This window comes from Haemaphysalis longicornis, unplaced genomic scaffold, assembly GCF_048455015.1.
Source record: "Haemaphysalis longicornis isolate Haplotype H1 unplaced genomic scaffold, Haemaphysalis longicornis Haplotype H1 scaffold_12, whole genome shotgun sequence".
Lineage (NCBI taxonomy): Eukaryota > Metazoa > Arthropoda > Arachnida > Ixodida > Ixodidae > Haemaphysalis > Haemaphysalis longicornis.
The window spans coordinates 52,584,087-52,610,917 of NW_027526225.1; the positions used below are offsets into that span (position 1 = coordinate 52,584,087).

At 51.2% G+C, this 26,831-nt stretch overlaps 1 protein-coding gene across 1 annotated transcript in view; it reads left to right on the top strand.

The window, feature by feature from the left end:
• Positions 1–26,831, top strand: part of LOC144162653 (uncharacterized) — a 150,437-nt gene that overhangs the window by 94,853 nt on the left and 28,753 nt on the right. The window contains exons 2-7 of the mRNA XM_077693277.1: positions 5,884–6,076; positions 13,027–13,122; positions 17,415–17,652; positions 17,724–17,909; positions 19,846–20,025; positions 26,279–26,366. Of these exons, the coding sequence (XP_077549403.1) occupies positions 5,884–6,076; positions 13,027–13,122; positions 17,415–17,652; positions 17,724–17,909; positions 19,846–20,025; positions 26,279–26,366 (981 nt within the window). The remainder of the gene's footprint in view (positions 1–5,883; positions 6,077–13,026; positions 13,123–17,414; positions 17,653–17,723; positions 17,910–19,845; positions 20,026–26,278; positions 26,367–26,831) is intronic.

The following is a 26,831-nucleotide window of genomic DNA, read 5'->3' on the forward strand; positions in this document are numbered from 1 at the left end:
TTGCGTCTCGGCGGTATCACTAAAAGCTCGGACTTACTTGGCGAGCAGACCAAGCCCGTGCCCGTGAGGTGCTGCTCGATGGCGGTGACCGCCGCCTGCAGCTGGTTCTCGATATAGGCGTCGCTACCACCGGCAACCCACAGGGTGATGTCGTCGGCGTAGATTGTGTGACGGACGTTCGTCTCTGCCAGCGCCTCCGCCACTCCGATCATGACGAGGTTGAAGAGCAGTGGCGAGACAACCGACCCCTGCGGTGTTCCTGTGCTACCGAGCTTCTTCTCCTTGAGTTTGAGATCCCCCGCGTTGAGTTCCACCATTCGATCCGTGAGGAAGTCCCTGACGTAATTGTAGCTGGCTTCGCCCATATTTAGTTTGGAGACTTGCGCCAGTATGGCCGAGTGTTTCACTTTATCGAATGCGCTTAGGAGGTCCAGGCCGAGAATTACTCTGTTGTCTTGCGTGCTTCCCTTGTCGATAATTTCTTCCTTGATCTGCAGCATGGCGTCTTGCGTGCTGAGCTTGCGCCGGAAGCCGATCATTGAGTCCGGGTAAAGGCCTTCTTTCTCGAGGTAGTCCTGCCATCGGTTCGCGATCACGTGCTCCAGCACCTTTCCCACGCATGACGTTAGCGAGATGGGGCGGAGGTTGTTCGTGTCCGGTGGCTTGCCCGGTTTCGGGATCAGGATGGTCTTCGCGCATTTCCACTGGCGGGGTAGCTTGCCCGACCGCCAGCACTCGTTGTAATACCGGGTTAAGGCCTCGATCGACGCGTCGTCGAGGTTTCGCAGCATCTTGTTAGTAACGAGGTCCGGACCCGCTGCCGAGCGAGTGTTGAGCTCGTGCAGTGCGGTCCGCACCTCGGCCACTGTGATGTCCCGGTCGAGCGACGCGTTGGGTGACCCTCCGTACGGTGGGTGGCTCTCCGTGGGGGTAGGGGGTAGATATTTGTCCTCCAATTTCTTGATCACTGTGTCCTTGCCTTGCTGCAGTACCGCCGTATGCATTAGCCTGGCGATGCGGTCGCGCTGATGGGTCTTGGTTTTGGTTTCATCGAGCAAGTGGCGTATGAGGTTCCACGTGCAGCCTCGGTGTAACTGCCCGTCCGCCTTGTTGTATACCTCGTTCCACTGTTGCCGGCACAAGACCTTACAGTGTATTTCGATGGCCCGATTTAATTCGGCCACTTTTTTGCGTAACGTGCGATTCAGTCGTTGCTTCTTCCAGCGCGCTTGGATGGAACGCTTGGCCTCAATCAGGTGGGCCAGGCGGCTGTCCATGGCGACGACCTCCTCGTTTGTTTCGATCGTCTTGGTTGCCGATTGCACAGCTTCGCGGAGCTCGGCGGTCCACTCGCCTATGTCTTTAATAGCGGGACGTTCCTTGGGCTGGTTCTGGCGGAACCTGTCCCAGTCCGTCCACTTGTGTTGCGTGGTGTTACCCCGGAGCTGGCCGGATATCGTGATTTCCACGATGTAGTGGTCGCTCCCCAGGTCGACTCCCGTGTTCTTCCACGTGATCTTTCCCAAAGGATCGTTCTTCACAAAAGTAAGATCTGGTGTTGTATCTCGTGCTACGGAGTTGCCGATCCTGGTGGGGTTGGCTGGGTCCGTGATGAGAGCGCAGTTATTGTCTAGGGCGCTTTGCAACAAATCTCTTCCTTTGATCGAGTCGCGGACGTATCCCCACGCCGTGTGCGGCGCGTTGAAGTCCCCGCCGATCACGAGCATGCTGCCTTTGGCACGCGTGCTTGCTTGATGAAGCAGCGAACGAAACTTCTGAAGTGAGTGCTTGGGGTTACTGTAGACGTTGAGCAGGAATAGGCTGCCCTTGCGTTGCTTGCTGGGGATAATTTCAATGAAGGTGTATTGGGCCTTGATTCTTCCTTGCTTGACTTCATGTTCCACGAAGGTGAGCCCTTTGCGGACAAGGGTGCACACACCCCGTCCCTCTGCGGGACTGATGTGTGATTTGTACCCGGGAAGTGATGGGGCCTTCGTGACCGTTTCTTGGAGCATAATTACATCCGGTTTCTTGTTGACCGCTGCTACGTGCTGGTGTAACACCGCCCTCTTGTTGTCGTAGCTGTGGCAATTCCACTGCCAGACCGTAAGGTCTGACCGTGGCTTTACTGTTGTTGCTGTGTGGTTGGCGGCCATGATTGGGCTAGTGTAAAGGGCTGTTGCTGGTCTTGGGTATAAGGATGATTCGTGAACATTGGTGCGAACGTCGGGTGTCTCACTATTGGGAGTAACGTCTGTTCGATGAATTCGAATTTGGCTTCAACTTTCTGGAAGGATGTGCCGATGAGTTGCTCGAGTTTACCGAGCCGTGCATCGGTTGCTGCAATCAGCGCCTCCAGTTTGGTGAATCGGTCATCTATTCGGGCTTCCAGTCTTGTCTCTAACTGGGCGATTTCACTTCCCGTTCCGATCGACTCGAGCGCGCGTTTCTTGGGCGCTGGCTCGGCCGCCGTTTCTTCTTGGGGTTCGTCTGTCGACATTTCTGTTTCAGGTATAGTTTGCGGTGCTGGCGTCTCAGTCTGCGGTGCTGTAGATGCCGCAGCCGGGGCCGGCGCGGCCATGATCACGGAGTTTGTAGCGGTGGCTGGTCTTGGTGCTAGGAGCATTTTTCGTATTTCTGTAATTTCTTTGGTCAGGTTGTTGATCGAGGTTTCAAGCTCGGTGTTTCGCTTTCGCAGTGATTCGTTCGTTGCTTTCAACGACTCATTTGTTGCCTTGAGGCGATCCGTTTCTTCGTTGTTATGTCTCCGATGTGGCGGTGCATTCGGCATGCTCCTGCTGCTGCTAGCGCTGCTGCTGCCGTTCATCGCCACGTCAGCCCAGCTCACGCGATCGCTTGATGGCGACCTTTTGCGGCTGCTGCTCCGCTTGCTCTTGTCACAGCTGCTTTTTCTTCTTGATGAGTCACGGCTGCGGGACGGAGTCCGCGATGCGCTTGGTGAACGTGGCCTTCCTAGCCGCGGGAACGAGCCTGCCGAGGGTAGCTGTTGTTGCTCCTCGGCGTTGCGACGCTCCCATCGCCGGCGGCGAACGACGTACGGAGTCTTGTACTTGCCCTTGCAAAAGCGGTCGCCCGTTTGGTGCCCGCCTTCGCACAGCTTGCACGCGGGGGTACAGCGATGATCCTCCTTGGGGTTGGTAGCGCCGCATGTGAGGCATGTGCGGATGTTCGGCGTGGGGCGCACGTCGCGCCGGTGGCCGACCTTGCCGCACACTCTGCACACGTCGATCTGCTTTCTGTATAAGCTGCATGGGATCAGAGCTACGCCGTAGCGCACGAACCGCGGAACCTTGGCGCCTTGAAACACTACGATTACCGTCGATGTGCTGCCGATGCGTTTGGCTCCTACCGCAAGCGGGTTGCGATCGTTCACAATGTTTCGGTCTATTTCGTTGGCGCTCTCCTCTGTCGGTATGCCACGTATCACGCCCTTCACAGTGTCGTGGGGTGCCGTGCGTTAAGCGCCGACTTCGTGAAGCCTGCCTTGTACTTTAATCGACTGGATTCGGGCATATTTCGCCGCTCTCTCTTCGCTGGGAGTGCTTACAACCATGATATTCTGCTGGGTGTTCGGGCATATCGTATCTTGAGTCACCGCCACGTTCTCGATTCCTGCCGCCGCCACGATGGCTGCTGCCACGTTGGTAGTACCGGCCTTGAGAATATCAAGACCGCCTCTCGGTCTCACTACAACCTTGATTTCTTCCGCTGGCATGGCGGGCATGCGCGCCGCACGTATCGCCGAAACGCGAGCGCTCTTGGTAGACTTCGCTTTCGAAGAGCTCGGAATAACGTCTCGATGGGACGACTCACCGCTCGAAGCACGTTGCCGAAGCCTTGACATACGTTCGCCGGTCTTGGACCATCCGGCTTCGTTGTGGTATTCCTCGGGCGAAATATCCTCGCCCTGCACTTGCACACACATTTGGGAGAACGATGTTCCAGGCGTCGATGCGGCGGAACCCTCCATGTCATGGGCGAAGAGCGCGGGGCTAGGCCCAGCGAGCCCTGGGTTCGCTTAGGCTTAGCGAGTCCTCGTGGCGTTGAAACGGGAAAAGTCCAATAAATTGGCAAAAAACGCACCTTTCGTAGAACAATTGGTATCGGTCGATGCCGGACACCTTCACGGACACATTAGTAACGATATATCCAAGGTTGGAGCTAATTAGCACTGCGTATTTGGGCATGAAAGACGGAGCCGATTATCTTCACTTATGTATTCAAATCTTATAAATGAGACGATCTTGCTTTAAAATTCAGTTAGGATTTTAAAGATGCGCTTCCAAAATAAGAATTGTTCCCGGATTGTAAAGGCCAACTCCACTCAAGATTCTCCTCGGCCGAATTTACTTTCAACGTGCAGTACGTATCACCAAACAAACTTGGGCATGACTGGTCGCCCCGTGAAAGGCATTGTTAATCAGTTAGAAGCGTTTAAAATAGCTCGGTCGCTGACGAGGCTGCCCCTGCCGGCGGATCGCGCAAACAGCCATGAAGCGGAAGTGATCTTGCGGCCCGACAGGTGCTAGGTCATCCGGCCAACCACGAGGACCGGTTGAGCTATGGGACCATAGTTGAGCTTCACTGGGCGCTCTTGCCATGTCGTGCGCCAAAGCAATGGACCTTTTTCCAGTAGCGTAGCCCTCGTGCGGCGGCCACCCGAACCACACTTGGGGGATTATAGACGAACACGCCCCTTTTTTCCCGCCTGCCTTGCGCAGTTGAGGAAGCCGTCCCAGGCGCGACGCATGGTTTTAGTGGCAGAGAAATTTTTCGATAAAAGCGCCTATCTGTCGGCCACTTTCATGGCTCATAAGACTGAGCAGCACTTAGCTGGCTCGGCGTTCGCAACTGGCTAATCCAATATGGCGTCGTTTGTTTACATTTTGCCCCCCAAGAATGGCGGATCGGTCGCTGGGAGCGAGAGTAGCGCATGCGCAGAGCGCTACTGGAAAAAGGTCCATTGTGCGTAGGTTTGTTCCGACCGGCCGGGCTCGCTCACCGGCTTCTACGTCACTTCAGTTTGGCCGCACTGGCCGCACTCTTCTCAATTTTGGTTTCAAAATCCCCGATTTGTTCTGGCCGTTTGCACCGTGCACGTGCTTGATTCAGCCATCATACTTTGTATATAGCAGTTTGTTAAGCAGACTATAAGGTAACAGGACATCTGTAGGGGCTAGTTGGAGCTGCAAAGCTGGAGTGATGGGCGCATAAACTTGACTTTGATAAAGACTACAAAACAGGACGAAGCGCATTTAACAACTGATTTATTAACGCAGATTGAACGTGTACATACACGTGCTTGTATTAAAAAAAGTATCTTGAACATATGTGATAACGACTGCACACGGTTTACATGGCTACACGGAAACGGGGTTTTCAAGAGGCCCAATTTTTAGTCATTCTTTTAACTGGTCAAGTTCACTGAACGACCACGAAATTATTCAGTAAATCAACCTGCGAAGGGAAATGAGACATCTATCTACCTGAAATACAGCCGTACGGCTACAAAGGGAAGCTATACAGCTTTTTCGGAAGCCTCGAAGCTGAAGAACACCTCGTGCTGGTTCATCCTCCGAGAAGGCTGTATAGCTTTCCTTTGGGAGAATTTGCTACATTGCATTGGGTGCATTGGGCACGGGTGCATTTCACGGGTATATCTAATTTTTTTTCGCCGAGACTTACTCTACCTTGGGGATTTCCTTTAAATCTGGTCGATCAAACAAGCAACTTTATTCAATTTCAATACGGCAAACACTGCACGATCGTGCATACAAACCTCGTTGAGGCCAGCTGTCAGGGCGAATCAGTTCGGTAGTAGGCCCTGCCGTTTACGTCACCCCCAGATCTCCCCTCTCGCAGCACCCCTCCTTTGCTGGCAGCATGGTGGCGGGAGGCGCTGAGGAAGAGCAGCGGCAACAGCACGAGGCCCTGTTGCACGCCGCCGTCGCCCTGTACGCGACCAGCCTGGGAGGAGGCGTCCAGCCGCTCGCACTCTACCGCGCGCTGTGCGCTGAGGGGGCCCGGACGCTCGTCCTGCTCAGGGACACCCAGGGTGAGCACAGCTCCTTCAGAGACAGACCCCACCACCACCCCACCCTGACCTATCCAGAGAACAACAAGCTACCCTACGGCTCATACAATTCGGCTGCTTCTCACACCCGACGCGTTTTCACCTAATGCATCCGAGTAGCTACGACGCGCAATGTAAATTTTGTTCAGAAGTAGGTACACTCTGCCACAAAATTGGGGTGTGCGACTTGAGTTCTGAACACCTTCTCCTCCTCCTGTCGACTTCCTAACAAGAGCAATGGGAGATCTTGCTGTCCAGCCTATCTCTTCCTACCATGCTTCAGCTGGTGGCCAGAGCACAGGCGACGCGTACTGCATATGCGATCCAGTGAAGAACAAACCACTGCCCTGGGCCCCTGGGCCCCCTGGCCCGTAACGAATGCTCAATTCAAGTATTTAGTATTTAAATTCGAGTATTTAAGTTAGGCGCAATTGGGTTTCTATTCCCTTTCATTTGGCAGAATTCTTCTAGCGCATCTGTACTCCCAGATATCGACCTGCAAAGTTCGATATCTCGTCACGGTCGTCACGGTCTGGCATGCGACTGGCATGCGAACGACAATTAAACTTCGCACTTCGATATCTCAGAGTACGGATGCGCAAGAAGAATTCTGCCAAATGAAACTGTGTAGAAACACGATACCGTCGAACTTTTAAATACAAACAATCCTGCTAACTGCAGCCACTATAAAGTTAATTAATTCATTTTATTTAATTAAGCCGCGGACATCAATAATTACCCCATAATTCTGCGTCCCCCCGGGCGTATAGCATCCCTGTGGAGGTGGTGTTCTCGTAAATATAAGCGCCTAATCTTAAAAAAAAAACCCGTAGACTTAATTTTGATCACCTTGTATAGACGAGTGTGCTTGGCCAGTGTTTCTGGAATGTTCGGAGAATTGGTAAAGTAGCGCTTTCCGGAAGAAGTCATCTCTCAGGAGCACCAGCGAGAGTTGGCGCGCGAACGGGTCCGAACGGAAATCGATGTACTAACTTTTCAGAAGTTCGATGAAGCTTACCTTTGCGATTAGGGATTGGCAGGCAGCTTTGCTGTTGACATCAGTGTTCGCGACCTGGTCGGTGGAGCTGAGCTAACTATTTCTGATGCCTGGCTTCACGCAAAAAAAAAAAAAAAAAAAAAAAACTGCCTGCTAGTACGACCGTTCGCTCGTCCTAGCACCGTTATCGCATTGATAATCGCCATCACGCTTGTGTATTCAGCGTGTTAAGTACTTTGTTGAGTACTGCAAATTACTTTATTCGTCCGAGGTTTACATGACTGGCGGTGCACAAGATGGAGACCGTGCCGAGAGCGTTGGCGGGGAAAAACACGGTCACGTGATTGTCTCCCGAAAGGTGCCCACCGGGGACGTGGCGCCACCCATCGTAGCACTGGGGAACTCACGCGTGTAGTTGCGCGAATTTCAATACGCGGCGGCACCTGTCCACTTTGGAATCTCAGACACAACACTTTTCCCCCCTTAGAAGGATGCCTTGTACCATGTAGGCTGTCGTCTAATCCGGGCTGGACGTTTTGGTGTGCCAGATTCCGGTTGACGTGATGATGGCTTCGCTAGTGTGTTTCCCGTTGGATTACTGTCCATGCCCCATGTGAGTGTCGCTGAGGCTTGTCTGTCCAGGGTCACTTCCCCGGCACGCTTCCTGAGCTGGTTCAGATGGCGTCTTACCGTTCTTCCTGCACACTGCACAAGCCAGGATCGGTGACCCATCCTCTTAACCAGAGTTCCTTCTGTCCAGTCGGGCCCCCTGCTGGCTTTGCTGAACTGCCTGACCCATACTGCTTCTCCTTCAACGAGTGTACGGCTTTGGGGTAGCTCAGCTTGTGTCATCTCTTGTCCTTCAGATGCGTTGACTAGGTCCAACTGGCTGGGTAGCTCCCTCCCAAACATAGCCTTAGCGGGTGTTATGCCTGTCGCACAGTGGTATGCTGCCTGAACAGAAAACGCGACAAGCGAACGTTGAGCGAACCGGACGGTTCTCTTGCGAGCGCCCTCTTCAGTTCTCCTACATAACGTTCTGCTTGCCCATTCGTAGCAGGGTGGTATGGGGCTGACGTTACACTCCGAATGCCGTTTCTTTTGTAGAAGCCTTGTATCTCCGAAGACACAAACGCAGTCCCATTGTCCGACACAACTTTACGCGGTATGCCGAACGTGGCGAACAGAGAACGCAGCACACTGATGACTGCTGTCGATGTCGGGCTGTTCACTGGTCGCACCTCCAACCACTTGGTGAAAGCGTCGACGACGACCAAAAAGGTATGTCCCTCCACCGGACCAGCGAAGTCCACATGCAAGGTGTGCCATGGTGTCGTCGGCTGCGTCCAAATTGGAACTGGAGCCTTCTTGGGATCGCTATGGGTGCGCTGGCACTGTTTACATGACTTGACAGTTGTTTCAATCTCGGCGTCCAAGCCAGGCCACCAAAGGTAACTGCGCGCACAAGCCTTCATGGCTACAATTCCACGATGTCCCGCGTGAACCAAGGACATGGCCTGTTCTCGAGCTGCCGCAGGTATGACAACTCTTGAGCCCCAGCTAATGCATCCTCGATGGATAGCAAGTTCGGTAGCTCTTCTTCGGTATGGAGTGAACCTGTCTCCCTGTAATCGCTGCACGGTGCCATTCTGTACTGCTGAAAAGACTTCCGCAAGAATGGGGTCCTCTTGAGTGAGTGTGGATACAACGTCAGCTGTCAACGGTGGTCGCGGTAACGCCTCAAACATTAGGATGTCTCCAGGTGGGTGAGGTTCTTCAATGCGGTCTGGCAGTGGAAGTCGGCTAAGCGCATCCGCATTCTGGTGACGACTACCGGCGCGATACTGGAGGTTGTAGTTGTACGCTGAGAGTTTGAGGCACCACCTTTTCATCCTGGGCGAAAGCATCTCAGGTACAGGCTTTCGTGGCCCAAGAATCCCGAGTAACGGCTGGTGATCCGTCAAAAAGGTGACTTCTCGGCCCACAATGTACTTGTGGAAATGAGTGGCTGCAAAGACTACAGCAAGTCCTTCCCGGTCGAGTTGCGCGTAGTTACGCTCAGCGGAACCCAATGTCCGGGATGCGAATGCAATTGGTGCCTCTCTGCCTTGACTGTCCAGCTGAGCAAGCACGGCACCTACGCCATAAGGCGAAGCATCACATGAAATTAAGAGGGGCTTGCTTTCATCATAGTGTGCCAAGACAGTCCTCGACAAAAGGCACTGTTTGAGCTCATCAAATGCCTTTTGATGCCGCTGCTCCCATTTCCAAGTTTTGTCCTTCGCCAGCAGCTCGTACAGTGTTGACGCCACTGTAGCGCGGCGCTCCAGGAAGCGGTCATAGAAGGCCAGCATGCCCAGAAAAGACTGCAGTGTTTGCTTACTTGTGGGTGCTGGTGCCTTCACGATGGCCTCAACCTTGTCATCTCACGTGTGGATCCCTGCTGCATCAATCTTGTGACCAAGAAACTTGACTTCAGCCACACCAAACTGACACTTGGATTTGCACAGTCGAAGGTTTGCCTGGGCCAGCCGCTCCAGAACTGCCGCAAGACGGTCTTTGTGCTCTTTCGCTGTTGCTCCACTCACTATGATATCATCCAGGTAAACACATACTCCTGGCAAGCCGCTCAAGGTCGTCTCCATAAAGCGCTGGAAAATTGCTGGAGCAGCTGAAACGCCAAATGGAAGCCTGTTAACTTTGTACAGACCCTTCGTGGTGTTGACTGTGAGAATCTGTGCTGTCTCTGGACTGACGTGAAGTTGAGTGTAAGCTTGGGCCAAGTCCAAGGTGCTGAAAACTTGCCCTCCCTTCAAAGTGCTAAACACTTCCTCTGTTGTAGGCAAGGGGTATGAAGTCTTCTTCGCAGACTCATTTACGGTACAGCGGTAGTCACCGCAGGCGCGTTCTTGTGAACAACATTAACTGTCGCTGTTCCAATGACTTGGAGTTGCTGACCTGACCAGGTGCGTAGATGAATGTCGTCCTGCTGCAGTGTAGGTGCGTGCGTTGGCCACACAGTTTGAAAAGTGCCTCTGCTAACCATGGTACACGCTGCACCGGAGTCAACCTCAAAAGTCACTGGTTTGCCATGCACTGTAAGCTTCAGGGTGAACTTCGGGGTGTTGGACCCGTCTGCCACTGTACAGAGATCATGGAGCGTTGAAACGTCTGGTTTGGTTTGCTCCGTCACGTTGGCAGTCTGTGAAGTTCCTAAGGAAATGCTGCGCTGGTACGTCTTTTTCTCAGCCTTCTTCCTTGAGATACAAGCCTTAACAATGTGGCCTTGCTTCCGGCAGTAATTGCACGTTGTTTTGATGAACTTACATGTCTTGGGACTGTGGGATCCATCGCAGCGCCAACAGCGTTGTCCTTGAGAATGCGCCTTGGAGTTCGTAGCGCTGTCGCTGGCGTGCGCTGCTGCCTTGTTGACTTCCGCGTGATCAGTTTTTATCTTTTGTTGTTGCTGGACGGCGCTTTCCGCTCGAATAGCGAAATCGTAGGCCTTTGTAAACGTGAGCTCCTTCTCTGCGAACAGTCGCTGTTGAAGGTTCTCGTCGCGGAGACCACACACAAAGCGATCCCGCAACATTACATCTAACGGCAGAAGCGTTGGATTGTAGTCCGTAGCTCCCTGCTGTGTTGATGCCGCTCCACCAGCTTGCGTCGCCGGGGGTGCTGTTGCCGTCCGCAGCGTGCCGAAATTGCAGCTCGTAGCTAACTTGCGTAGTGCCGCAACGTAGTCGTTCACCGACTCGCCTGGAAGCTGATCCCGCCTTTGAAACATGGCACGACTGTAGACCTCCGACGGGCGAGGGTCGTAGTGCGCCTGAAGTGCGGCCACGATCTCGGCATAGCTCACTCGGTCCGGCGTCTTCGGTTGAAGTAGCGCACAAACCACGTCGTAAATGTGAGCACCGCACAGTGTAAGCAAATGTGCACGTTGCTTGACAGGGTCGGTCACATCGTTGGCCTCGAAGAAGAATTGTAGTCGGCCGAACCACGATGACCAGTTGGAGCCCGTGAACTCCTCTAAACGTGACGAAAAATCATGCTGGCGGCCAGCCATGACTTACTGGATGCACTGGGGGTTTCCCTGCCGCGGGTGATCCCATCCTCGTCGCCAATGTTAAGTACTTTGTTGAGTACTGCAAATTACTTTATTCGTCCGAGGTTTACATGACTGGCGGTGCACAAGATGGAGACCGTGCCGAGAGCGTTGGCGGGGAAAAACACGGTCACGTGATTGTCTCCCGAAAGGTGCCCACCGGGGACGTGGCGCCACCCATCGTAGCACTGGGGAACTCACGCGTGTAGTTGCGCGAATTTCAATACGCGGCGGCACCTGTCCACTTTGGAATCTCAGACACAACACAGCGTAATGAGAACATCTCTCCTCTCTTAATAGAAGCGGCAATTACGACATGGCGCCTTAGATGGAGTGCGTTTTTACTGTTCCCTAGTCATCATACCTAACCAAATAACACCATGCACAGAAGGGGTTAGGAACAAACTTCCTATTCTTACGTATTTTCTTCTTCGTTCTCTGTGAGATCCAATCCGATCTGCACGATAAATGTCGTGTGAGAGGGCGTGGGATTTCCGAACGTCCATTGTGCGTGCTAGATAAACACGCGCCAGCCAAACGCTACAGCTCAATTCACGCGTCACGGTAGCGCGGTCCACAACGCATCTCGTAAATAAGTCGCGTTTATTTTCTTCGTATAAATTGATTACAGGCCTGTCTTTATGATTACTATGTGTTTTGTGTCAAATATAATAGTTAGTGAAGCTGTGCCAGCGCTACTGTAGGGTTTGTTTTAGCTTTGAACTTGGCCCTCCTACCTCGAATAGGAAGGAGTCTGTTTTAGTTTTGGTGTACTGTCTTTTGGAATGATCATGAATTAGCTACGCTCACACGGGCCACCAATCATGTAAAGAAATTGACTCCCCAACGATGTCTTCAGGGATCGTAAACACTGAACTGTGCGCTTCACGATAAATCCTGCACTCCGCCGTCAAACGACGACGATGGTTGAACGCGAAGCCTTCTCGTCATGGATTCTTTGGATGTGGTCTAAGTTTTAAAATCCGCATCGACCATGTCGAAATGGAGCATACGGATAGGCGACAGCTTCGTAACGCAGAAGACCCAGGTTTGATTCCGGCCACAGGAAGCGTTTTTTTTCTTTTACTTCGGCGTTTTCGCGTTACACGCGCCATAAGTGAAACAATTAAAGCTTCGCTTTAAAATAGTCGACTGCGATCGCGGCATCTTGATACACAAGTAAGTGCCACGCACAAAGAACATGCAAGACTCCATCGATCCAGGTGCCTTGAAGCGATGCCCAGGAGCGAGGCGGAGCGAGGTTGGGGGGCAGGATGCAATGGACCACGGCAACCTTCCCCAAAACACGTTGCGCGCTTGCAGGACAACTGAGACGAGCGATGGTTGATGCTGAAGTGAAGGGTTGTGTTTATATAATGTTGCCACTGAGCTATGCGGTCAGCATTCACAAGCGGCCGTGATAATCCAACAATGAGTTCGTGCCGTCCACTGCTTCAGCGTTGTCGATGGTGAGTCCCTTGGAGCTATCGCCCGTGTCAACTTCTGCTTCTCGTTACAGTATGCGGCGTGTTTGATGTAATTTTGTTTGTAATTAGAACGTCGCCTTACGCACGGTGACGAGGTTTAACTATCTTCTCTACTTAGTGAAAATAAATATTGCCAACTAGTTGGGGGCGAAGGCCTCCTGAAAAATATTGCCAGGTTTTCTATGTTAATCACGGACTACGGCGTGCTGCTCCTAAAGGACGCGGTTCCTTTTATTATGGCTTTTGTCAAAAATACGAGGTGCTCTTCGCCCCACCACTTTTCTCGGTGACGAAGTTTTCCCAACATTTCTTCCGCCTCTCCCGTGCGGCCCTTATGCAGAGATCCTGCAAGAGTGGGAATCGAGCAGCCGCTCCCACGCCGCCAACACCAGCCCCGACATGTCACCCGAAGGGCACGACCTGCCGCTTTCAAAAGGTGAGCCTGCCTGGGCAAATATAAAGCGACATTTGGGCAAATATAAAGCGACTGCCGTAAATGGCCCATTGAGAGAGAAAGCAGGCATTTAGTTGTTGTCTGCGGAAGCGCAATGGCACCTAGATTGCCACGAACCGGGAGCCGAGGTAGCGCCGTAGCGCCTGCCTCATGTATAAAACAAAAAAGGATCGTGAGCCTCCGTTTAGGCAACGTCTGCGCATAGGCAGAGCCACGGGAATAAACGGAGTGAGGCGGCGCCATGGGCCGCCGTTGGGCAGCTGCACCTCCGGAAAGCACTGTTGTTAAACCAGTTTGAGTCCAGTGTACTCCTCGCCGAGCCACTGCTGCTCCTCTCACCCGGTGGCGCAGCAGTCACAAGCACAGTGCGTCCTGCGGAATTCAATTGGACACTGAGGGGCGGTCACTGGGACAGTAGAGATTTCGCATTCACAACTCCTAAAAAGGGCTCGGGTGTTACTGACGTTTTTTTTGTGTGTGTGTGGAAGAGTCACCAGTGGTCTGGACACACGTGCGTTGTTGTTGTTCGCTTCAACCAGAATAATGGCTCCAGTAAAGTATTTTGCGTAAACTAAGCGAATACATCTACTAGGTAAGCGAATATATCTACTTAGGCTAAGGTGTGACCCCGGATCCTAACCATGAGGCAGAGATAATTAGAAGGATAAGAATGGGGTGGAGTGCATACGGCAGGCATTCTCAGATAATGAATGGCAGCCTACCATTATCACTGAACAAGAAAGTGTATGAAAGCTGCATCTTACCGGTACTTACCTACGGGGCAGAAACTTGGAGGCTCACTAAGAGGGTTCAACTTAAATTGAGGACGACTCAGCGAGCAATGGAACGGAAGCTGATAGGAGTAACATTAAGGGACAAGAAGAGAGACGAGTGGGTCAGGGAACAAACGCGTGTTAAGGACATATTAGTAGAAATTAAGAAGAAGAAATGGACATGGTCAGGGCATGTAATGCGAATGCAAGACAACCGTTGGTCATTAAGGGTAACAGAGTGGATCCCTAGAGAAGACAAGCGTGGCAGGGGGCGGCAGAAAGTTAGATGGGCAGATGACATCAATAATTTTGCGGGGATAAATTGACCGCAGTTAGCACATCACCGGGATTATTGCAGATTAATGGGAGATGCCTTTGCCCTGCAGTGGGCGTAGATAAGCTGCTGCTGATGAAACTATTTTGACAGCGACTACGCCGTATGCTGTTGCTTCTTTTTCTAGCACTGCACGGCTGTCAGTTGACGTATTGGGGCTAGCATTTTGTTTTAAGTGCGAATGCACTTCTTAAGCGAGCCTGAAGCGTCCGCCGCCGTCCGCATAGCAACAGCTGCGGGTGCGCGCGCTCCTCGTCTTCCTTGGCAACGGGGGGAGATGGGCGCGCGCTGCCTGGCCGCTGACATGGCACATACCCACGTGGGGGATTGGCCAGGAATCGGGCGTGAGAAGGGCTAATGCACCCGCTTAAAGGAGTACTGACACGAAATTTCAAAGCTGAGATACGCTCTAGCAATCAAGTACAACGACAACACAAATAGGTGTCTGTGAATAAATGCATCTTTCTTTCTTTGTAGTTGTGTGTGTGTGTGTGTGATCTCTAGCTCTTTCGCGAACATTACCGAACCGTGCAAATTCAACTCCTGCATTCGCACTTTCACATTCTTCCCCTCGGGTAAATGCGGGAAATTTTTTTATATACGTGGTGCCTTGAGTCGCATCTAAAACATGTACCGTTTCTTACGTGTGTACAGACGCAGTTCTAGTACGGTTTCGAAAGCAAAAATGAAATTCAATTGACAGATTGATTGAAGGCGTCTTAAATAGAGCACTGTCGCCATGTTTCGTGGCTTAGAAAGGCTTGCTTCTTTATTGAAACCAGGAGGCATTCCATCCGCTCGGAAATAACCATTTTCTTTTCTTATTCGTGATTGTTGCTGCGATCGTTATTCCGGTTGTTGTGGATTTCGACTGCTCGTCATTGGTGTTCTTGACTTGTTCGTTTCAAACCTGTGCTTCTGATACAGCCATTTGTGATCAAACAGGCCACACAGACATATTTAAACGACTAACATTTCTTGTAGTTCGGCGCACACGAAGGGTATGTGGTACCTCGTGGCTCTTGCCTGCGTTCCTCTTTGGTTGAGTCGGAAATACAGACCGGTTGAGTAGTTTTAGTTCGTTCTTCTAAAGACGACTGCCATTCTTGGGCCAGTTAAAAGCGAAAAGTTTGGTCTGTCTGCATGTCCGTCCGGCTCCCAATTGTGCCGCCTGGCCAAAAGTTAGAAGAATCGTTAATCAAAAGGAGGCGGAGGAATAAACGTTTATTAGAGCAGTCATAGTTGTTTGGTTGGCCGCCAGGTGGGGAACCTCTCTAGTCCAGGAAGCCCTGGGTCTTGGCAGCCTGACTTGCCCGGTCTACCAGATGTATTTGGGGATCCGGGTTGGAGCTGGCCATCTCACCCTCCCACTGCTCAAATGAGGGGTTGGGATTTGGGGCAAGAGATGGTGTGTGACGGCACTCCCACACCATGTGATAGAGAGTGCATGGCTGTAAGCAAGATTTTACAAGTGCATGCGTATAATGCCGGATGTAGTAATATACCATGTGGACATGTGTTCGTCTGTAGCTTTTGATAAGTGACCATGCCTTCGCGAGACATGTTGATATGCGTAGGCGGAAAGGTTCTTCGTCCCAAGCGGTCTTGTACCAGGATGTCAGGGTGCCTTGAGGGGATAATTTTTTGTGTTTGGTCTTTTGGAAGAACTGGCTAATATCCCAGAAGGCATATTACCCAGTTCACACACACCGCGTGCCCCGGTGCGGGTGAGCTCAGGCTTCGGCATGAGCCGGCTCATTTTCTTCAAGGGATGAATGAGACGGGGTCCATGTGATGAAACTGTCCGGAGGATGACGTTGGGTAGATACATTTTTGCAGCTGTTAATGAAATGAGTGCACTTTGAAAGTTGCGACACGCAGTCGGGGAGTCTGACGCAAGACATCAGTACAAAAGTAATATTAGCGATTTTCTTTTAATTGAAATAGCAAGGCTGCTTGATTTTCGAGATTTTTTTCAAAAGTAATGTTTTAACCCAAAAATGCAAAAAGCGCGCGCGGTAGAACCCCTCTGGCGCCATTTCAAGAAGCCGGACAGTAAAGACAGGTTCCAGTACAATGCGCGCGGGCAGTGAAACGCGGTAAAATTTAGTTGCTTCGAGCAAACCTTCGAGGAGCGAGACGGGAAAGGAAGAGAGGTGTTTACACGGAGCAGCGGCTGCAGACGACTATCGTCTTTCGACATTTTCACCGATAGTGTAGGTGCGCGGCCAGTAGTATACTGCAGGCTGCTTCGGCTCATGAGCGGAAAATCTGAGTTTGCAAACAGAAATGCGTGTCGGTATTGACACAGGAAGGATGGGTGCGAGTCGCCGAAAGAAAATTTAGCCGTATAAAGCAACGTACAGTCCTTGTCAAAATTTTCTAGGCCAAGCCGGAAATGCGCAGGCTACAAGAATACAAGCTTACGTCCCGAGCGAGGTTGAAACGTTTTATGCGGAAAGCTAGAGAAAACATCTTTCTTTCCTACTGTCATAAAATATTTTTGGCACATTTAAAGCTAAAGTATACTCTTTGAGTTATTTCTGGTCGGTAAGGCTTAGGATTGGGCTAGAAAACTTTGAGAAGGGATGTACCTCCTAAACAAACGATTTCTTTCGAACGCACAAGCCGAAGACATACGAGTTGTCACCGAGCGAGCACTGCCTGCAAAAAGCAAGAACAGCGTCCAAAAGGACGAACGAGCTTCCAGACCAGCGAAGCGTGTGAAGGCAGTAAGGAAGTGAGTTTATGGATGCGTCGCGCCAAATACGTCAAAGGCGCAAGGCCGATGCGCGTCCAACGTGTGAGCGAGCTGTCGGTATGACACCGCTGTCTCAAATCTTACGCCCCGGTCGAATTTTCTTCCGCCTTTCCGGGCCGTCTTCAGGCCTTGTTTTGTTTCTTTCTACTCATCGAGCAGAACTCCTCTTGCTCGATTTGGCGCGCTGAGTTGTATTCGGCTTTGCACGACATTCGCTAGGCGAAGAACACTAGTTTCTTCATGCCGGCGTATTTATTAGTGTCACTTTTGTTTCTGTAATGCGCTGTTGATTTCTATGAAACATTTTTGATACATACGGTTCGGTATAACCGCGACAGAAATCAGCACGCGCAGCGTCATGCAACTCTGGTACATCTGGGATATTTCTGTACGCTTGCTGTCGCAGAGATCAACAATAATCCTGAGGAGACTCCGAAGACGGAGCGTCTGACCGTGGCGGCCAAGCCGTGGCAGAGGATCGTGCCGCTCGACAGAGCTGCGAACGGAGGCTGCGAACCACTTCGGGGACAAGGTCAGGGTTTCGAGGAAGACGACGCCGAACAGGGCAACGACGAGGTGGACGGAAGAGGAGACGCGGGCGAGGAGGACAAGGACGACCGAGTCTGGATCGCCTGGTCGGCAAGGTGAGCAAGCATCAGTTAGACTCACTCACTCACTCACTCGCCCACTGACTCGCAAAAGTGGCTGCGCGCAGGTGGGCAACCTCTGCCGAGGGCAGCGCCGACGAAGATGCCGTGGCGGGGGAGCTGACGCTGTGCGGCGGGGACAACGCATCCACGACCAGCGGCCGCGGCAGCACGTGCTCGGCCACGGCCCGGGACGCCTCTTCGCGCGCCGACCCCTTCTCAGACGTCTTCAGCGACCTCTCGGACTCGAGCAGGTACGGCAGTGCTACGGCCCCCTCATTGGTTCTGGTGGGACCCATTGTGCTGGTATAAGGACAGCATCTACATTCCTGGCATGAGTGACAGCTAGGAAATGTGTTAACAGGCTTTTGAAAACTGCCATACAAGAAAGTCTACGGAGAAGAGCCCACACAATAGGTACCGCGAAAAGGACCTGCGAGGCGAACTCGGAAATGGGAACCGTAGTATGAGCATTCTGGAGCGACCTTAAATGGTCGTAGGGCACTCCGCGTGCTATGTCAGCTGGGGCAGTTAGCGAACCGGTTCCTTCCTTTCAGAGGCCACGTATCCGACGAGGGCCTGGCTGCCTCAGGGCAGGGTTCTTTGATGTCGGCAGTTTACACGAATACAGGTTCCCGTTAACTCCCTTCACCGAGAAGATACGCAGACGACAGTGCAAAGAGCAAAGCCATGCTAAGTGAAGAACCGGGTTATAGTTTTGCGGAGTAACAAGAAACCGACAGTTCACTGACAGGTCATTCCCGGGCTGGTGTTTACTCTTACGTTCCACATTACGTTTACCTGGCGTGCCTATACGAGGCTATCAAAGGGCTCTACGACGGATGCCAATAAAGAGAACAGAACAAGTTAGAGGATCCTAGCATTTCGTAATGACATGTGAGGCGAACTTAGAATGCATGCAATGAGTCTTGCCCGGATGTTTTCTGTTTAGACGAATAAACTAAATGCTATCCACGTGACGCAACCCCACAGAAATAAAATAAAAAATGGCCTGTTCTCTTCCGTGAATTCTGTTTTTCTCGTAGGACTGTACGCAGTGAGTCCTTCCACGCAGTTTTTATTTTGCTCTGACCAAGATCGGACGACAGCAGACATTCTTTCGGCGTGGCAAGTGCCAATGGGGTTTACTTTAAGAGCGCCCTTTATAAGCGGCTGGAAAGAAAAATTAGCAGTGGCTTAGCTCGGCTATGCCAGCATATACGTAGCGTGAGCTAAGGTTTAGCTCCCGTACTCCTATTGAATGGGATTTGAATGCAACACAATCTAATTTAATCCAATCCAATCCATATCAAATGCAGTCCAATCCAATTCAATCCAGTTCAAGTCAAGCCAAGCCAATCCGATCCGATCCGGTTCAAACCAATGCAATGCTTCTCGCGTTTGCGCAGAACGGCCCTTCACGGCACACGCGAAACCGCTCAACCTCGGCCAGTGTAGCTTACGCTACAAAATCTCTCCCGCAGCTGATAGCTTTTGTGCACTTGCACATAACTGTCAACGATTACAAGTCGTTCTGCCGCAGCAACATTGTTATTATAGCGACAAGAGCAGTTTGTTTTTTCTGGCACGTTTCTAGCAGCATTTGCGGGCGTCGAAGTCATTGAGGGGCTGTCCACTCCAGCCTCTGTAATTGTTCGCGTGGACCCTTCGTCGCTTGGCTACAAAAGAAAACATTCACATGTTGCGGAATTAGGCGTGAATGAGCTTATGCTGACGGCAAAATTGTCTCATTCCAAAGCATGCCAAGCACACAACGGGTCCTAAACGTTCGTGGCATCCGATACCCATGATGTCTTTCAAATTTTTTCTCGCATTTATTCAAACTTAAGCTGTCGTCGCAAATGAAAGTGGTTCCACCCGCAGCGGTGATCTACTGGCTAAGGCGTCCAGCCACTCAGCACAGTTGACGGGTTAGATTCTCGGCTACCGTTTTCCGCATGGAGGCGGTAAGCGAAAGCACGCCTGTATCCACACTTCGGCGCGAGTCGCACATCGCGACTTGCTAGAGTGAATTTTAGAGCCCTAGATTCGACGTGCCTGATTGCCGAAGCGTAGGTTTGACCCGCAAAACTCGAACGTGAACTTCTTTCTTCTAGGTTCGACCCACGGCCGAAGCTGCTGCGCTTCTAGCGCACATAAAAATGCGCGCTTAATTTTTTCTGCGCGCAGCGACATGGAGGATGAGGAAGAGGAAGTGACGGAGGAGGCGGGGCTACAGCGGTTCCTGCGCGCCGTGGAGTGGCGGCGGCGCGAGAGATCGCGCGCCATTGCCTCCTGGAGCCTGACCGCGCGCCACGTGGGACCCGAGCACAGGCTGCTCGCATGCGCCACCTTCGCCAAGAACTACAGGCAGGCGGACGCTTTGTCTGTCATAGTTCTGATGGGCAACGGTCAATAGCCAAAATTAATCTGTCTTCCTCAGCGTCGTAACGTTGTCAGCGTCGTGACGTCCAGGGGTCTTTTCTTGTTGCTGTGGGGAAACGACGTATGCTTACTTCGACGTTCATCGTTTACAGGCAACTGGCTGAAAGAACTGAGCAAAGCTAGAATGTTGGCGGATAACCTAGACTAAGAAATAAGCACGTGTGCGGAGGGTACCAAATGAGGGAAGGCGAGAAGGGAAGGAAAAAAAAATTCCCCGCATTTCCCCGAGGGGAAGAATGTGAAAGTGCGAATGCACGAGTTGAATTTGCGCGGTTCGGTAATGTTCGCGAAAGAGAGATCACACACACACACACAACTACAAAGAAAGAAAGATGCATTTATTCACAGACACCTATTTGTGTTGTCGTTGTACTTGATTGCTAGAGCGGATCTCAGCTTTGAAATTTCGTGTCAGTACTCCTTTAAGCGGGTGCATTAGCCCTTCTCACGCCCGATTCCTGGCCAATCCCCCACGTGGGTATGTGCCATGTCAGCGGCCAGGCAGCGCGCGCCCATATCCCCCCGTTGCCAAGGAAGACGAGGAGATTCCTGGCCAATCCCCCACGTGGGTATGTGCCTTGTCAGCGGCCAGGCAGCGCGCGCCCATCTCCCCCCGTTGCCAAAGAAGACGAGGAGCGCGCGCACCCGCAGCTGTTGCTATGCGGACGGCGGCGGACGCTTCAGGCTCGCTTAAGAAGTGCATTCGCACTTAATACTTTCAGGCATGTGTACAAACTGTTTTCTGGGATCTTTGGCTGTGTGTGGAGTCTAGAGGGCTGGGCTGGCAACAGTTTTTGTTGGGAATTTGGATTTTGGAACTTTCGCCATAATGTGATGACTTCGTGTAACAAGAATGAACTGGCGTGTTGGGGGACATCTCCTAAGAAGCGCTTAGGTGTCCTCAGAGTTTTTCGATCAATTTAGCTTCTCGCGTCAGCAGGGGGATCTCCGAGGTGTGACCCCGCGAAAAGAGTTACTTCTAATTTAGGTTGCAAGATCAGTACAGCTAGTTTAGAAGTAGCAACAATACGACCAGCTATTTTTGCTAGCGCGCGAGAGAGATATTTCAGCGAGGGTTGTGTTGGGACGCGCTGCTCGGCAGAGCAGCGCAAGTGAACAACCCGCGTCCCAAACAACTTTTATTACCAGCCTTCCTCTCGAAGATAACTTTCTCTTGTGTGCGCACGCCCTCTTTGCACCACACACGGAAGCGCCGCTTTGCGTAGCCACAGTACTCCCACCTACTGAGTGCGCGCAAAACAGCCGCACTCTGACGACCCACTGCGGCCGGGGGTCTCGTTCACCGTCCACTCAGCGTGAACCGTTTGAGGACTTGCTGGGGCTGCTCAATGTGGTCTGCCTGGTGCCCCTGCGAAGATGGAGCTCGAGGTGGTGCAGATTTACGCGGTCCAAGCTGACCACGTCGCGTGAGGACCACCTCTGTCGATCGTAATGTGCTTGTCTCTCCGTTGGAGCACCTCGAAAGGCATGTCATACGGGGGCCGGAGTGGACTTTGCACGGCGTCGCTGTATGACGTTGAAGAGGGGGGACACATACTGGTTCGCGGTAAAAAAAGGATAAAGGGTGTGCAGGGCAGGGAACGCGCCCTCACAAATAACCTCAAGTGAGGGTATCATCACCATCATCATCATCATCACCAGCCTATCTACGCCCACTGCAGGGCAAAGGCCTCTCCCATTATTCTCCAATTACCTCGGTCCTGTGCCAACTGTGACCAATTTATCCCCGCAAACTTCTTGATCTCATCTGCCCATCTAACTTTCTGCCGCCCCCTGCAACGCTTGCCTTCTCTAGGGATCCACTCTGTTACCCTTAATGACCAGCGGTTATCTTGCCTTCGCATTACATGCCCTGCCCACGTCCATTTCTTCTTCTTAATTTCTACTAATATGTCTTTAACACCAGTTTGCTCCCTGACCCACTCCGCTCTCTTCTTGTCCCTTAATGTTACACCTATCATTTTCCGCTCCATTGCCCGCTGAGTCGTTCTCAATTTAAGTTGAACCCTCTTAGTGAGCCTCCAAGTTTCTGCCGCGTAGGTGAGTACCGGTAAGATGCAGCTGTCATACACTTTCTTCTTCAGCAACAATTGTAGGCTGCTATTCATTATCTGAGAATGTCTGCCATATGCACCCCACCCGATTCTGATCCTTCTAATTATATCTGCCTCATGGTTGGGATTTGGGGTCACAACTTGGCCTAAGTAGATATATTCGCTTACCACTTCCACTGCCTCGCCACCTATCTCAAACTGCTGTGCTGTCCCGAGGTTATTGATCATTACTTTAGTTTTCTGCATATTAATTTTCAGGCCCACGGTTCTACTCTGTTCGCCCAGTGCGGAAAGCATGCTTTGCAATTCGTCCCCCGAGTTACTTAGCAAGGCAACGTCACCAGCAAATCTGAGGTTACTGAGGTATTCTCCATTAACCCTTACTCCCACCTGTTCCCAATCCAACGTTCTGAATACTTCTTGTAAGCATGCTGTGAATAACATTGGAGAGATTGTGTCTCCTTGTATGGCACCCTTCCTTATAGGTATTTTACTGCTCTCCCTATGGAGGATGATGGTAGCTGTAGACCCATTCTAGATATCCTCTAGTATTCTTACATAATGCTCATCTACCCCCTGGTTCCGTAATGCCTGAATGACTGCTAGGGTTTCGAACGAGTCAAATGCTTTCTCATAATCTATGAAGGCTATATATAGGGGTTCAGTATACTCAGCACACTTTTCTATCACCTGATTGATCGTGTGAATATGGTCCATTGTTGAATAACCTTTACGGAACCCTGCTTGTTCTTTAGGTTGACTGAAATCTAAGGTTTCAAAGATTCGGTTAGCGATTACCTTGGTAAACACCTTGTAGACGACTGACAGTAAGCTGATCGGCCTGTAATTTGTCAAGTCCTTCATGTCGCCTTTCTTATGGATTAGGATGATGTTCGCGTTCTTCCAAGATTCCGGTACCATTGCGGTCATTAGGCATTGCGTATACAGGTTTGCCAGTTTTTCAAGTACAATTTCTCCGCCATCCTTCAAGAGGTCTGCTGTTATCTGATCCTCACCAGGTGCTTTGCCCCCTTTCATTTCTTTCAAAGCCTTCCTTACTTCTTCGGTTGTTACTTGTGGGATGTCTATCTCCTCTGAACTACAGTCGAACACGGATATATCGAACACGGGTATATCGAATTATTGTCTATATCGAACTCATAAATTATCCCCTTGAAAATTCTGTGTAAAAGTATAGGAATTCGTACGTTTATATCGAACCGTATTTTTCCCGACATTGGGTATATCGAACGCCGCGCGAGCTGGAAGGTGCTCTTCGGCGGTCGCGGCACCCCCGATTGAGGTTGAGGAGGATGTGGAGGAATGCGCGGGCATGACGACGACTCGCTCGCGGAACTAATTCCCCCTACCGGAACGAATTTGCGCTTGCCCATTCGGGCCCCGCTACCGGCCGCCGTAGCGTTAGCGGATGGAGCCCGGTATGCTAAATCTCTCTAGGCACACAAGCCCGAACGCTCGGAAAATGTTACAGTGTGAGGCAGGGATGCCCCAACTGCACACGTCCTTTTTTTTTGCCGCTGCGTACGTTCCTCGGCTTGCCGAAAAAGAGTTTTTTTTCTCTCTCTCTTTGTCTTTCTTCCCCCGATGTCGTCTGGGGAAAGGGAAGAGGGAACGAAGGCGCTGCCGGAATCCTCCTTCTTTTGCATTTTGCTGCTGTTGCTGCTGTTTGGCGAATTGACCCTCACCTTTCGGAGATCACTGTTTCTCTGGGAGATGACTATCGCGAGCGTTTTTTTGAAGTCCGTTCAGAGAGCCTTGGAATTGTTACCTTCAAAGTTCTTGTGGTACGTGCGCGCTGTTCTTCTTTAGCGTGCGTGTTGTGCATGGCTTGCGAAGGCGCAGCGTACTGCTGGAATTTTCTAGTTGTGCAGCCTCTAGAAGATCGAGACCAGCGTCTTTAATTTCATTTCCTGGGCGAAGAAGCAGGCCAAGATCAGCGATTTTTTTTTTCACGGAAATAAAGCGTCCTGTTGCGTCGTGAGTGTGGAATTAGTTGTCATTCTTGAATGCGACGACCGGTAAATGCTCGTCCACTATAGGTGTGGTCTCAGAGCCCATATTTTTTATATCGAATTTTTCATATATCGAACTAATTCGCGATCCCCTTGGAGTTCGATATATCCGTGTTCGACTGTACTTTCTCGTTCGGTATTATCCTGGATGTCCCGGCTACTGCACAGATCGCTGTAGAACTCCTCGCCTACAATGACTGTTTTATCCCTATTTGTGATGACATTGCATTGCTTGTCTTTAAGTGCATACGTCTGATTTTCACCCACGCCTACAGGCCTCTTTCAGGCTGCCCCCGTTTTTTGCAGCATAGCCGATCCTCTCCATGTTATACTTCTGTATTTCAGCTGTCTTACGCTTATTGACTAACTTCGAAACCCTACAGATCCCTATAGAACTCCTCGGCCACTGTGACTATTTTATCCCTATTTGTGATGACATTGCCTTGCTTATCCTTAAGTGCATATATGTGATTTTTCCCCACGCCAAGACGTCTCTTCACTGCTTTCAGGCTGCCTCCATTCTTTACAGCGTATTCGATCCTCTCCATATTATACTTCCGTATGTCAGCTGTCTTACGCTTATTGATTAACTTCGAGAGCTCGGCTGATTCTGTCAGCTGCGGTAGAGATTCTCGTGGTTTGCCGTTTTCTGATTAGATCTTTCGTCTCCTGAGAAAGTTTACCACTATCCTGTCTAGCCATAGTGCCCCCGACTTCTACTGCACACTCCGTGATAATGCGTGTAAGGTTGTCGCTGGCTTCCTGTGTCGTAAGCTCGGCTTCCTCGTTAAGGGCGGAATATCGGTTCTTCAGCGCGATCCTGAATTCTTCTACTTTACGTCTTACTGTTAGCTCATTTATCGGCTTCTTTCGTGCTAGCTTGTTGCGGTCCCTCCTCAAATCTAGCCTAATTCGAGATCTTACCATACGGTGGTCACTACACCTTACCCTTCCGAGCACTTCCACATCCTCCACAACGCCAGGGTTATCGCATAATATGAAGTCTATTTCATTTTTGTGCTCCTTATTCGGGCTCCTCCAGGTCCACTTCCGACTCTTCCGTTTACAGAAGAAGGTATTCATTATGCGTAGGTTATTCCGTTCTGCAAACTCAACTAGTAGGTCCCCCCTGCTATTTCTACAGCCCAGACCATAGTTCCCAACTGCCTTGTCTCCAGCCTGATTCTTGCCTACTTTAGCATTGAAGTCCCCAATAACTACGGTATACGGTGATTTTACTTTAGCCATTGCCGATTCCACATCTTCATAGAAGCGTTCCACTACTTGGTCGTCGTGGCTGGATGTGGGCGCGTAGCCCTGCACCACCTTGAGCTTGTACCTCTTATTGAGCCTAATTACAAGACCTGCTGCCCTTTCGTTAATGCTATAGTATTCGTCTATGTTGCCAGCTATGCTTTTATTGACTAGAAATCCCACTCCCAGTTCTGTCCTCTAGACCACGGTAGCATAGGACGTGTCCATTTTTCAGCACCGTAAAGGCTTCGCCTGCCCTCCTAACCTCGCTAAGCCCTATTACATCCCATTTAATGCCCTCTAATTCCTCGAACAACACCTCTATACTTGCTTCGCTAGATAAGGTTCGCGCGTTAAACGTTGCCAGGTTCAGATTCCATTGGCGGCCTGTCCGGATCCAGGGATTCTTAGCACCCTCTGCTGCGTCACAGGTCTGACCGCCGCCGTCGTCAGTTGCTTCGCAGCCGCTGGGGACTGAGGGCCGAGGGGTAATTGGCGTATTCATGGGAGGTTGTGGCCGTTACTACACCAGGGTGGCCAATCCTGCTCTGGTGAGGGAGTGCATTGCCGGCAATGGTCGCCGGGGTCAGGCCGCACCCCAAGCCCCTTTGTGCAATTCCATCAATACGCGGATTTTTCCTTTTTTTTTTAATCCGGTGGGAATTGTGAGGGTATACAGTGAGTGAGGGTATACAGGAGGGGAAAGAGGGTATGCAAAATACCGCTGTCGCATTAGGGTGATTAGGAAAACCCGAGTGCCGGCAGGAGGCTCTGCGTACCGCTTCCGTTTCGATCCCCGCCCTTCCTCCCCGACAGGATACCCGGAACCAGGGCTTGCTTCCTCTCTCTGCTGGCCGTGCGCAAACGCTTCCGCCAACACGGCATCGGCAGCTTCCTACTCAAGGTGAGGGCGTGTCGTAACTATTCCATGTCTGTATGCATGAGATGCGATTGTTGTTCACAAATAAAGGAACGATGAAGTAATATGTATGGATACAATAACATGCCTTATTTAGCGGGCGCTGTATAGGCTGCACCCAGTGCCGACAATGCCGACGACTAAGGAATGACAAAAACGAAGAGAGTCGACGCTCACAAATATTTTCCCTAATTTGTCGCGTCACGAAACGGGATGATCGGTTCACTGAACTTGTACAATACTGACATTTGCATAACTCTCTAACGTGAATGCAAAATAATCGCACTTCGAAATAAACACCATGAACAGAAAATGCTCTGAGGCTTAACAAAGTGCACTGTTGGCCGATTTGGTAGTTCATTTTAAAGAATAGCTTCAGCGCGAATAGAAACAAGGAGACAGAAAGACGACGGGACGGGCACTGACTTCCCATTTCTGGGGATTTGTTTC